This window comes from Crocuta crocuta, unplaced genomic scaffold, assembly GCF_008692635.1.
Source record: "Crocuta crocuta isolate KB4526 unplaced genomic scaffold, BGI_CrCroc_1.0 scaffold96, whole genome shotgun sequence".
Taxonomy (NCBI): Eukaryota; Metazoa; Chordata; class Mammalia; order Carnivora; family Hyaenidae; genus Crocuta; species Crocuta crocuta.
The window spans coordinates 8417667-8429249 of record NW_027531522.1 but is presented as its reverse complement, the minus strand read 5'-3'; the positions used below and the strand labels follow the sequence as shown (position 1 = coordinate 8429249).

The 11583-nt window shown below is 34.6% G+C and overlaps 1 protein-coding gene across 2 annotated transcripts in view; it reads left to right on the top strand.

The window, feature by feature from the left end:
- STAM (signal transducing adaptor molecule) overlaps nucleotides 1-11583 on the top strand; it is an 84952-nt gene that overhangs the window by 37138 nt on the left and 36231 nt on the right. For both annotated transcript variants that reach the window (XM_077772445.1, XM_077772446.1), the window contains 3 exons: nucleotides 6835-6910; nucleotides 6992-7087; nucleotides 8948-9094. In XM_077772445.1, coding sequence (XP_077628571.1) covers nucleotides 6835-6910; nucleotides 6992-7087; nucleotides 8948-9094 — 319 coding nt within the window. The remainder of the gene's footprint in view (nucleotides 1-6834; nucleotides 6911-6991; nucleotides 7088-8947; nucleotides 9095-11583) is intronic.

Here is an 11583-nt window from a genome sequence, read left to right as displayed (position 1 = left end):
GAAGCTCACAGTAGTTTATCGAGGTGGGTTGGAATGATACTTGTGAATGGTGAAATTGACTTTGATGCTTTAGTTCCTCAGAACTGACATTTGCCAAGGCAGCTCTGTATTCCTGAAAAGTCTGTCTTCTGCCTGGTCTATGATTTGAGAAAAAGACATTAGAAGCCCCAGCCACATGAAAGCATAGGTCTCCCCTACTTTTGGAAGGTTTTATTTTATGTCACTTCGCTTTTACAGAGACCTGTTTACCCTAACTAAAAGAAATTTGAAGGGGAATTTCACTTTTACAGAAAAAGGCCCAAAGTGAAAATGGCCTTGAGTTTTTCTTTGCAGTGAGCTGTTTAGGAGGCAGCATATGCTCCAGACAGCAAGAGTGGTGCCACCCAGCTCCTTCCCAGGGAACTACCCTCAGCATCTTAGCATCAGGCCCCCATAGCTTTGAAGTGTGTCTGTGAGCATCTGTGCTTTATCTTGACTGACTTTGTGCATCCGTTAGCAGTCTGTGTCCTCAGGTGTCAGAAACCTAAGAGAGGTTCTGTTTGGGGTCTGGAACACTCAGAAAATTTTCCATACAAATTAGTGGTAATTGCTTCTGCCTTTCAGTCTTACACAAGGTTTTATAGGAACACTCTACTTTTAGAGTTCTGTGCTCTTTTCTCACCCTTTTATGCACTACAGATCTCAGATGTATACATTAAAAGCTGCTTTTTGTAGAGGAACATAGTTTTGACTCTGTGGCCACACATGTAGTTTGTCTTGGATAATCTCACTCTGTGCCCAGTGTTCGTGAATTATGCCCAGTTAGCACCCCCTTTTGCTCTCAAAAGTGCTTGTATACACAATAAATTATACAGTCTTTGTAGTCAACTTTCATTTGTCATTGAGAGGATACTAACCGTGATATACCTATTTTAAATTCACTTGTAACTTTCAAGCCTTTTTAAAAACAGTATTTTAACCATAATCTTTCATTAAGTTGTATCAATTGTATTAATAATCAAACACATATATTACTTCACTTTTACTTCTGTGTTTTACTCCCTGTGTTCATCAGTACTTAAGAGCACACTTACTGATTTTTTTATGCCATTCTCCTCTTTAGGGTGCAATAGCCAAGTTCGTTTTGGTGCCAGACACATCTCCTTGGTTTTTAAAATTGGCTGTGGCAAAACATTCAAACACTACAGAAATAGATAAAATAAAAAGTAAAGGTTGCATTTCAAAGCCCTTTCGTCACTTCCCTTTCCAAAAGTCATCAGAGTTTAGATTTCTTTCTGTAAATAAATGAAAGTGGTTTATAAACAATATATCAGAAATTTAAGCAACTATAGAGGGTTATTTTCTAGTAAGTTCATTTACTGCTCTTACTCATCTTTGGATCATTATTTTTTAATGATCTTAATATTTGTATTCAGATAATCCCTTTTATAGTTGGCCTTTACTGGTACTTGAAATTATAATTTTGTAGTTTTATGTCAGTATAGTTTACCAACTGCACAAATGAGCGTGGATCACAGATTCGGGTTCTAAAACAAGTCCCTCTATGAAAAAGGCAAAAAATAAATGATAGTTATAGTATATTAATTCTTCAGTTTAATAATGCTGCTATCAGATACTTTTAATATCATGCCAAATCAATAGAAAAAGTTTCACAATCATAAGATTTGAATGCTGACATACAATAGGTATTCAGTAAATACAATCAAATTTTTTTCCTTTTCTCCATGTTCTTTATGAGGAAAGATTCCAACAGGCAATGAAACTTAGAAACAAATCCTTTTTAATTTTTAATTTTTCTCTATTAAATGTGACTTTTAAAAATTTATCACAGTGTTGACTGATTGTATTTCAGTTCTTAAAGACTCTTTTAGGATAATTATTCTTACTGGCCAATTTCTTCCGAGCCGAGCCCATTGGCATACAAATCACTTGATAATGGTTTTTATTTCATGATTGTGTTTTCACTACCCATTTCCAAAACTTGCCCATCATCCCTAACAAACTCTTCGTGCATTAAAATAATAACTTTCCATTTCCCCCTTCTTCTTGCCACTGGGGCACTTCTACTTTCCGTCTTCATGAACTTGGCAGTTTTGGGGACCTCATATAAATGGAATCATACAATATTTGTCCTTTTGATAATATTTTATAATATTATTAAGTAAAATATATGCCATTTCAGCCTGATGAATTAATATTTTGAGGCTATTGTCCTTTGAGTTATCTGAAGAGCTTCCAGTTTATATTATCTTCGTTCGTTGCAGGGCAATTCTGTGGTCAGAGCGTAGAGAATTTAGACTTAGCCACACCTGGGTTTGAATCTTGTTTGTACTGGTATCTAGTAACTTGTATCATGGGCAAGGAATTGAACAGCTGTTAAGTCTCTGTTTACTGTGATGTTTTGAGTATTGATGGAGTTCCTTGCTTATGTGAAATTTTGAGAACCTAAACACAGAGATGTTCCATGGGAGTTTACGTATTTATTTGGAGAGAGACAGTGAGTGGAGGAGGGGCAGAGAGCAGAGAGAGAGAATCATAAGCAGGCTCCGCACTGTCAGTGCAGAGCCCGATGCTGGGCTCCAACTCACTAACCTACTGCATGATCATGACCTGAACAAAAATTAGAGAGTTGGACCCTTAACCAATTTAGCCACTCAGGAGCCCCATTTATTGTGAATTACATAGCATCCACATGAAAAAAATATTTATCACGTGCATGGCCTTGTATTAAAAAATAAATTTGTTTACTAAGAAATGACTTCTTCATACAGTTCCAGAATTTGATTAGGTTGACAAATATATATACTATATTATAAACATTAATTCAGTCAAGAGAAAGAGCATTTAATCACTTCCAAAAGTTCCTGCTGTCCTAAGCAACTATGAATCTGCTTTTTGTCCTTTCCTGAAATTTTCCTTTTATGAAATTTCATAAAATAAATTTATGTGGTATGTACTTGTGTATCTACTGTAGAATAATTTTTGGAGCTAAATCCAAGTTTTTGTATATATCAGTAGTAGTTATTTCCAAGGAATATTCCATAGTATGAATATATTACAATTTTTTAATCCATTCCTATCTGGTGATGAACATTTGCATTGAATCCAGTTTTTAGCCGAATGGAGAGAGCCACTGTGAATATTCTTATACAAGATACTTGATAATGTGCTTTCTTTTTCTTTTTTTTTAAATGTTTGTTTATTTGTTTTGAGAGAGGGAGAGAGAGTGTGTGCACGCAAGGAAGGAGCAAAGAGAGAGAGAGAGAGAGAGAGTGTGTGTCCCAAGCAGGTTCCATGTTGTCAACACAGAGCCTGATGTGGGGCTCAGTCTCACAGATCATGAGATCATGACCTGAGCCGGAATCAAGACTCAAATACCCAACCGACTGAGCCATTCAGGGGCCCCTAGATTGCATGCTTTCATTTTCTTAAGTGAAAGTATGTTTTTGTGATTTAGATTTGTGTTGTTTAATTTCCAGATATTTGGGGATTTTCCTGCAATAATTTTGTTACTAATTTGTAGTTTAATTCTGTTGTAGTCAGAGAACATATTTTGTATGATTTTAAATTGTCACCATTTGTTATAGTCTAGAATGTGATCTGTCTTGGTGAATTTTCGACGTTCTTGAAAATTATGTTATCTGCCATGTGTAGGAAGAATGTTCAATAGGTCAAGATGCATGGGAATGTTCATTTTTCCATACCCATACTTTTTGTTTGTTTTACTTACACTATCAAATTATTGAGAGAAGCATGTTCACGTTTCCAGAAGATTTGTCAGTTTTTCCTTTCATTTCTATCAGTGTTTCCTTTATAGATTTTGGATCCTGTTACACTTAACAATTGTTGTTTTCTTGAGTAACCCTTTCATTGTTATGGACTCTCCCGGTTTATCTCTGTTACTATTCCTTGTTTGAAACTGTTGAAACCACTTGATTTTTAACTAATATTGAAATATCTTTTCCTATCTTGTTTCTATCTTTTAATCTATCTATACTTAAAGTAGATTTTCTTGTAGATAGTCTATAGCCATCATATACCTGGTCCTTTTTTTATCCAATTTGAGTCTCTACCTAGTAATTGGAGTGTTTAGATTTTTTACATTTAATGTAATTATTCATATGGTTGGATTTAAAGCTACCATTTTGCTATTAGTTTTCAATATGTGTTATTTGTTCTTTGTTTCCCTTTTTCCCATTTTTCTTTCTTTTCAATTTTTTATGATTATACTTTATCTCCATTTTGGGCTGTCACCTGTGAGTCAAAGAGGAAATCACAACAGCAATTGGAAAATATTTTCAGTGAAATGAAAGTGAAGATGAAATATAGCAACATTAGCATGATGTAGCTATAGCTATCCATAGAGATAAATTTATAGAATTAAATGCTTATATTTGAAGAAGAAATGTCCCGTCCTTGACCTAAGTTTTTATGTTAAGAAACAAGAAGACAAACTTAAAGGAAGCAAAAGAAAGTGAAAATAAGTGAAAGATGAAAATAAGAGCAGAGATCTATGAAACTGAAAAGAGAGAAACAATAGGGAAAATTCAGAAGTAAAGCTAGTTCTTTGAAAAAAGAATTTATCCCAGACATGTAAGCCTGGTTCACTCTTGAAAATAAATCAGTGTAATTCACTGTCTCAAAGACTAAAGAAAAAAAAAAATATAATCATCTCAATAAATGTAGAAAGTTCCTTTGAAAAAATTCACTTTACATTTGTAACAAAAACTCTTTAAGAACTAAAGGAAATTTCCTCAACCTGATAAAGGACATTTACAGGAAATTTGTGTATTCAGCATGATAGCAATTGTTTGGTACAATTCACTGGTGAAGTCATCTGGACTTAGACTTTTCTTTGTTGGAACTCATTTTCTAAGGCCTGCAATAGGTCAATACCAAAAACAAAAGAAAAGCAGAGACCAATTATGTACAAAGGTACAAAAATCCTCAGCAGTATTGTAATCCAACCCAATAACATATAAAAAGGATAATGTATTATGACCAACTGTGGTTATTTAGAACTTAAAGAATTTCCAATTTCTTTTAAATGTTTTTATTTGTGTTTGAGAGAGGGATGGGGCAAGGGGAGAGAGAGAGTCTGTGTGTGTGTGTGTGTGTGTGTGTATGTGTGTGTACGTGTGTACACAAGTGGGGGAGGAGCGGAGAGAGGTGGAAACAATCTGAACAGTCTACATACAGGCTTTGAGCTGTGAGCACAGAGCCCAATGCAGGGCTTGAACTCACAAGCTGCAAGATCATGACCTGAGCCGAAGTCGGACACTTAACCAACTAAGCCACCCACACACCCCCAGTTTTCTTTATGTTACCTATTTATAGTATAATTTTATCATGGTCTAATGACATAGCATGTTATCATTTCAGTTTTTAAAAAAAAAAATTTTTTTTTTAAATGGTTGAAAATATGATCTATCTTGGTGAATATTCTGTGGGCCTCAGAAATACTATATATCCTGCTATTGTAGAGTGGAATGTCCCTTACCTAATTTTCTGTGTAATTGTTTTATCTATTTCTGAGAAAGGAATGAAGTTTCCAACTAAATTGTGGATTTGTCTCTTCAGTTTTATCAGTTTTTGCTTCATGTATTTTGAAGCTCTGTTTTTAGATAAGCAAACACATCTAGCTCTATTATGTCTTCTCGGAGAACTGATCCCTTTATCATTATGTACTTTGCCTCTATAACCTTGGTAATATACTTGTTTTAAAGTGCAATTTGTTTGATATTAATATAGCTACTCCAACTTTCTTGTGGTTTGTGTTTGCATGGTATATCTGTCCTCCATTCTTTTACATTTAAATTACATAGGTCTTTTTATTTAAACAGTTTCTTATAGGGAGCCTTTAGGTGGGTTCTGCTTTTTTAAATCCATTCTAGCAATCTTTCTTTTATTTGGTGTGTTTAGACCATTTGCATTTAATATAACTGTTGATGTGGTTGGATTAAAATGTTAAAATTTGCCTTTTTCCTATATATCTGTAAGGTTGAACTTATTTTATTATCTTACATATCAATTGAATATTTTTATGATTTTCTTTTATTTCCATTTCTCTTTTAAAAATACCTTAGGGATGGTTTTAAATTTTTTGGTCTTTTTTCCCTCTGTACTTCATGTACCTTAAGCATGTCTTCAAGTTTACTGATCTTTTAAAAAAATCAAAATTCAGGGAGGCCAAGGAGACAGAATTTACAAGACACAGTAGAAAGAGCTATATGAAGAAATAGTTCTGGTCTGAATTTTGATTTCTGTCCCCTCAACTCAGATCACCATTCACTTCTTGGGATCATCTTCTCTGCCCTAAGGTCCAGAAACTGCCTTTTGGCAGAAAGCGTGTACTGCTATCTGAAAAGTGCCTCTCATTGGAAAGTTTAAGCAAATGTCTGGTTTATCTAATTGTATTCCTTCTTGGAGTCATTCAACACTGCCTATGGCCTAATGTCCCAAACAGTTATCTGAGTATATATTTTAAATATATTTTTCTACTTTTCTCATTGTTTACAGCAGGAATAGAAGTCTAGTTCCATTTGTTCTATCATGACCGGAAGTAGAAGTTTCAGTCTTCCATTTTATTTTCAGAACTCTTTTTGGTTCAGAAGTAATATGAAATGCCTAATCTCTGATTGCTAAGGAAGAGAGCCTGTTAATTTTGTTTGAAAAATTTAAAGGAACTTGTTCATATACAGTTCAATTGTGTCGATAATAAAAATTAAACTTCTATACCATATTCTTCCTTTTGTATGGTAGTCTATTGCCTATTACAGTTAAGGGGGAGAATGGCTGGATGTACCACTAATTGTTACATTTCTCATTTTTTAGACCTAAAGATTGTCTTCGGTCTGTTATGAGAAGGGTGAACCATAAAGATCCTCATGTTGCTATGCAGGCTCTGACTGTGAGTGGTTTCAGTTTAAGTTTTATCACAAAATTGTCTGTTAACACGGAGCCCTTTTAACTTGCTATTTTATGCTTTTAGCTTCTAGGAGCATGTGTATCAAACTGTGGCAAAATTTTTCATTTAGAAGTATGTTCAAGAGAGTTTGCTAGTGAAGTAAGCAACGTATTAAACAAGGTAAGGGACACTGTTTCCAGAAATGAATTAACACAGTCTTCTTCCTTCCTGTATTTTCTTGTTCAGTTCTTTATATTTTAAATTACAAAGGACTGGCCTGTGCTTGCTTGCTTGCTTTTTCTTAAAGCCCTTCCTGGGCTGTGTCTATTCAGTATGTCAGTATGTACTTTGTTGTCCCGAAGACACAGACTACAGATATATGTGTTTAGAGAATTTTCTCTTTCAAGCCAAGTTAGAGTATATTTAACCTGTTTGCTTCATCATTCCTTTCATCTGATAAGGAAATACATGTATTTTTCTATCTGCTTAAATAATGCCAGTCTGTTTTAGGCACAGTTTTTATAACCATTTGTGTAGCCACAAAGGTATTTTCCCAGTGCAGAAGTACTCAGAAATACTGCCAAAATACAGCACTTGGTGTCATTGTGACATGAGTAAGGCCACTGCGGACCATGGCAGGATTTTAATACTGTGCTGTTTATTTAACTGAATATATAATAAAAAAGCTCAGTTTATGCAATTCAAGGAGTTTAAAAAAATTTAAGTTAGTTATTTATAAATTTTCCCACTAAAAATTTGTGTGTTCTGAAGTTAATTATTTCTGACTTTTTTGAGGGGCAAGGAGGATGGGGTGTTACAAAATCAAGACAAACTTTAAGGTATTAAAAGGGAAGATCCTAATGTATTTTGGGAAAAATGAGTAGTTCCAGGTTTTAGTAGAAACCTGTTCAGAAATGAGATAAAAATTTATTTACAAAATTCTTTACAGAATTTCTGTACTTTGTTTTCTTTCTTTTTTTTTTTTTAAATGTTTTATTTATTTCTGAGAGAGAGAGAGACAGCATGAGCATGGGAGGGTCAGAGAGAGAGGGAGACACAAAATCCGAAGACCGTCTCCAGGCTCTGAGCTGTCAGCACAGAGCCCGACGCGGGGCTTGAACCCACGAACCTATGAGATCGTGACCTGAGTCCAAGTCAGACACTCAACCTCCTGAGCCGCCCAGGCGCTCCTCTGTACTTTGTTTTCAAGCATGATTGCGTGTTAATTCTTTTCCTGTTTTGTTTTATTCTTTATATTTAGGTGTCTTTTAATTAATAACCATTCTTGTAATGTCCTGATTGTCAAAATGTATGACTGCTTATGAAGAGATTCCAATGTTTTCTATAATTTAATTGAAGGTGTGATATGCACATCTGTATTTACTAGCATGAATAGCTATTTTGAAAAGCAAACAGCCATATACAGGAAAAAAGACTTCTTTTTTTCCCAAATGTTTTACTATAAACATATACTTGAGGAGATGTTATTTGGAAGAAATGAGGTTTTCTAAGAATATTGACAAGCAGTAGACCTCAAACCAGGTCTCTGATAATTAAACAACTTGGGAAAAATACATAGTCAGGCACATTAAGAGTCAGGTATTCAGAATAAGTGAACTATAATTTTTTTCCTCTTTCCAACTTATTTTTTACTGGTCTGCAAAGTAACCAAAACAAAACAGACTATTTTTCTGTGTCTTTTTGGTGTACAAGCTCACTTAGTTGTGAAATACTGTGAAAAGTTCTCTCTAACTTCCAAAATAAGTTATTACACACTGTTTTAATTTAGTATGAGGGATGTATGTTGGCATCACCTGTTGTTTTAGAAAAAACACATTAGAAAATGTGAAAAAAAAACTTGATTATTTCTAGTAACAAACTATATTTTCTTCTGTACCATCTATAGCTAGGGGTAATTTCTGATTGAAAAAATATCTGTAGCACTTTTATATTTATATTTAATGTGTCTGTTAAATTAGCCAGGCAATTACTACCTTTAATTAATTTTTTTCTCTAATTACTTTTTTTCTCTTTTTTCAGGGTCATCCTAAAGTCTGTGAAAAATTAAAGGCTCTTATGGTTGAATGGACAGATGAGTTTAAGAATGATCCACAGCTTAGTCTAATATCAGCAATGATTAAGAACCTTAAGGAACAAGGAGTTACATTTCCAGCTATTGGCTCTCAGGTATTTTCTAAAGCTGCATATGTGCTACAGTTTGTTTCTCTAAAGTAGCCACATTTATATGAAGTTTTTTAAACCCAGGTAGAATTCCAGAAGAATTTTTGTTATTAATCCTGTGTTCAGTGATACCAGAAAAATTCTGGTGGGTATTTTTTTGTTCCAACTTCCACTTTCCCACTGTTTCTCCCTCTTTATAAGTGAATTAGATTAGCATTTTGCAATATAAACAATTTTTACAGAGTTTTTAATATTATAAACAAAACTGTATGGTATCAGCTAATATTGATGGTCTTCTTAAATGGTCTTAATACTTTTATCTACAAAGAATGACAGCTTAAGTCAAGATATCCTTAAAATTTAAGGGTGAGTTTAGAGTTTCTTTTGATTATGATGTTTATGGATCCTTGATTAAAAAGGAGACAGAGATAAGGGAGTCAATGAGAAGTGCACGAAGCATTTTTTTGCTTAATAAGAACTGACCAGTCCATAAATACGATTGAGTGAAAGGCTTCAATTTCCTTTCTGACTCTCCCTCCCCCAGTTTATATAATGGAATCAGTCTCTAATTTATGTCATAAAAAGCATTTTTGAAACGGTATCTCTTTTATTTATTTATTTTTTCTATTCTGAGTAACCATCCTTTGGGATGTCCAGCTAATCTAGGGGGCTTAAAATGTGTGATAATTTACTCTACTGTCTTTCCCTAATGCATGGACCGGGATAAAATGTGACAAGTGGTGTGAAAGCATGCACAGAAAACCCTCAAGCTGTGGAGGGCTCAAGTTCGGAGTTTTGATTGCTTCATGGAATCGTGAAGTGATTTGTTCAGACTTATATGGACTTTCTTCCCAAAATACTGTTTTAGTTTATCTGAATATTCTTGAGATGTGAAGATGCAGAAATATATTTGGAAGATGAAGGAAGGACAGGATATTTTTCTCCTTACTTGAAATTTGAGGTATAAATAGCTTTACAATGATAAATTATGTTTTTAAGAAGTATTTATTCATAATTTGTAGCTGGCTTTTACTACTCTCAGAATATTTTTTTAAAATCTGTATAATTAAGGAATAGTTTTATGCAGAGCAATCCAATGTATCTTATAATTGAGTTCTTGACAAGAGAGGCAATGTTTAATTACTAGAAGATAGACTCCCTTCAGAAACCCAAAAAGTATAGATGCTTACTGAAGTTACATTTTCTTTGCCCTGAGGGATTGTTCTAGAGCTTGTTACTTAAAATGTAGTTTGGCAATCCTCCTCCTCATCACATGGAAGCTCGTTAGAAATGCAGTGCCTTGGGTGCCACTCTAGACCTATGGAATCATTATCTCTATTTTTAAAAAAAAATTTTTTTTAATGTTTTTTATTTATTTCTAGGAGAGAGAGACAGCGTGAGCAGGGGAGGGTCAGAGAGAGAGGGAGTGACAGACTCTGAGACAGTCTCCAGGCTCTGAGCTGGCAGTCAGCACAGAGCCCGACGCGGGGCTCGAACCCACGAACCGCGAGGTCATGACCTAAGCAAAAGTCGGACGCTTCACCGACTAAGCCACCTAGGCGCCCCTCATTATCTCTATTTTAACAAGATCTCCAGATGATTCTGTGTGTGCACTAAAGTTTGGGAAGCACTCTTCTTGAGTGCAGCTTTCAGTGCAAGTGAAAACTGGTTTTCAGCCCACGAAGGAATTTGTTCCTATTAGAGAAGGAAGAACTAATGGTCTATGTGACGTATAGCTTTGTTTGGTTAACCTAGAAACTCAGGTAGTTGTCTGAACAACTTGAGGGATTGTCTAATCGAATCCCCTCATTTTACAGATGAGGAATCTGAGACCCAGAATGGTTAAGTGACTTCCCTAGGGCCACAGCTCGTAGTTGACAGATGGAGGTAGAACGGAGGCCTCCCAACTCTCAGTCCAGTGTTCTTTCCACTGCACGATCCTGCCTTCCATTTGATAGAGAGGTTAGTGAATATGTGTCTCTCCGCACTAGGCTTCAAAGGACAAGAAGTGGAGTGAACACTGGCAAGAGCATTTATTTATTGACTGGCACGGAAGTTAGGTTCCTCTCCTGTTCAAGAGGTTCAGGACGTACATCAACAGTAGTAAAGTTAAGAGGTTCTTTTCTTTTTTTCATCTAGATGTTATAAACTATATGAAAGCTAATTTTGTTGTAGTTACTATCTTCAGCCACAAGAAATACATAAAATGCATATAAAGTAAAATATAAGGTAGAATGGTGATTTTATTTAATAATAGTGTCTGATGGCTTATCATTGGAAATCATGTTTGTGAAGAACTTCATATTTAATGAAAAATGTATCATGTAGGATCATTTGCACAAGTCCCTCTAGATCTTATACTCACGTAGTCACCTAATCATTATTACATTTTAATCAGACTAGATCTTTGTCAGTGTACTTAACAAAAGCCTCTGAAAATATAAGGATTTTTAAAGTATTTTTTTCATCTAAGTATAGAAGAAGGTCATCTAAAA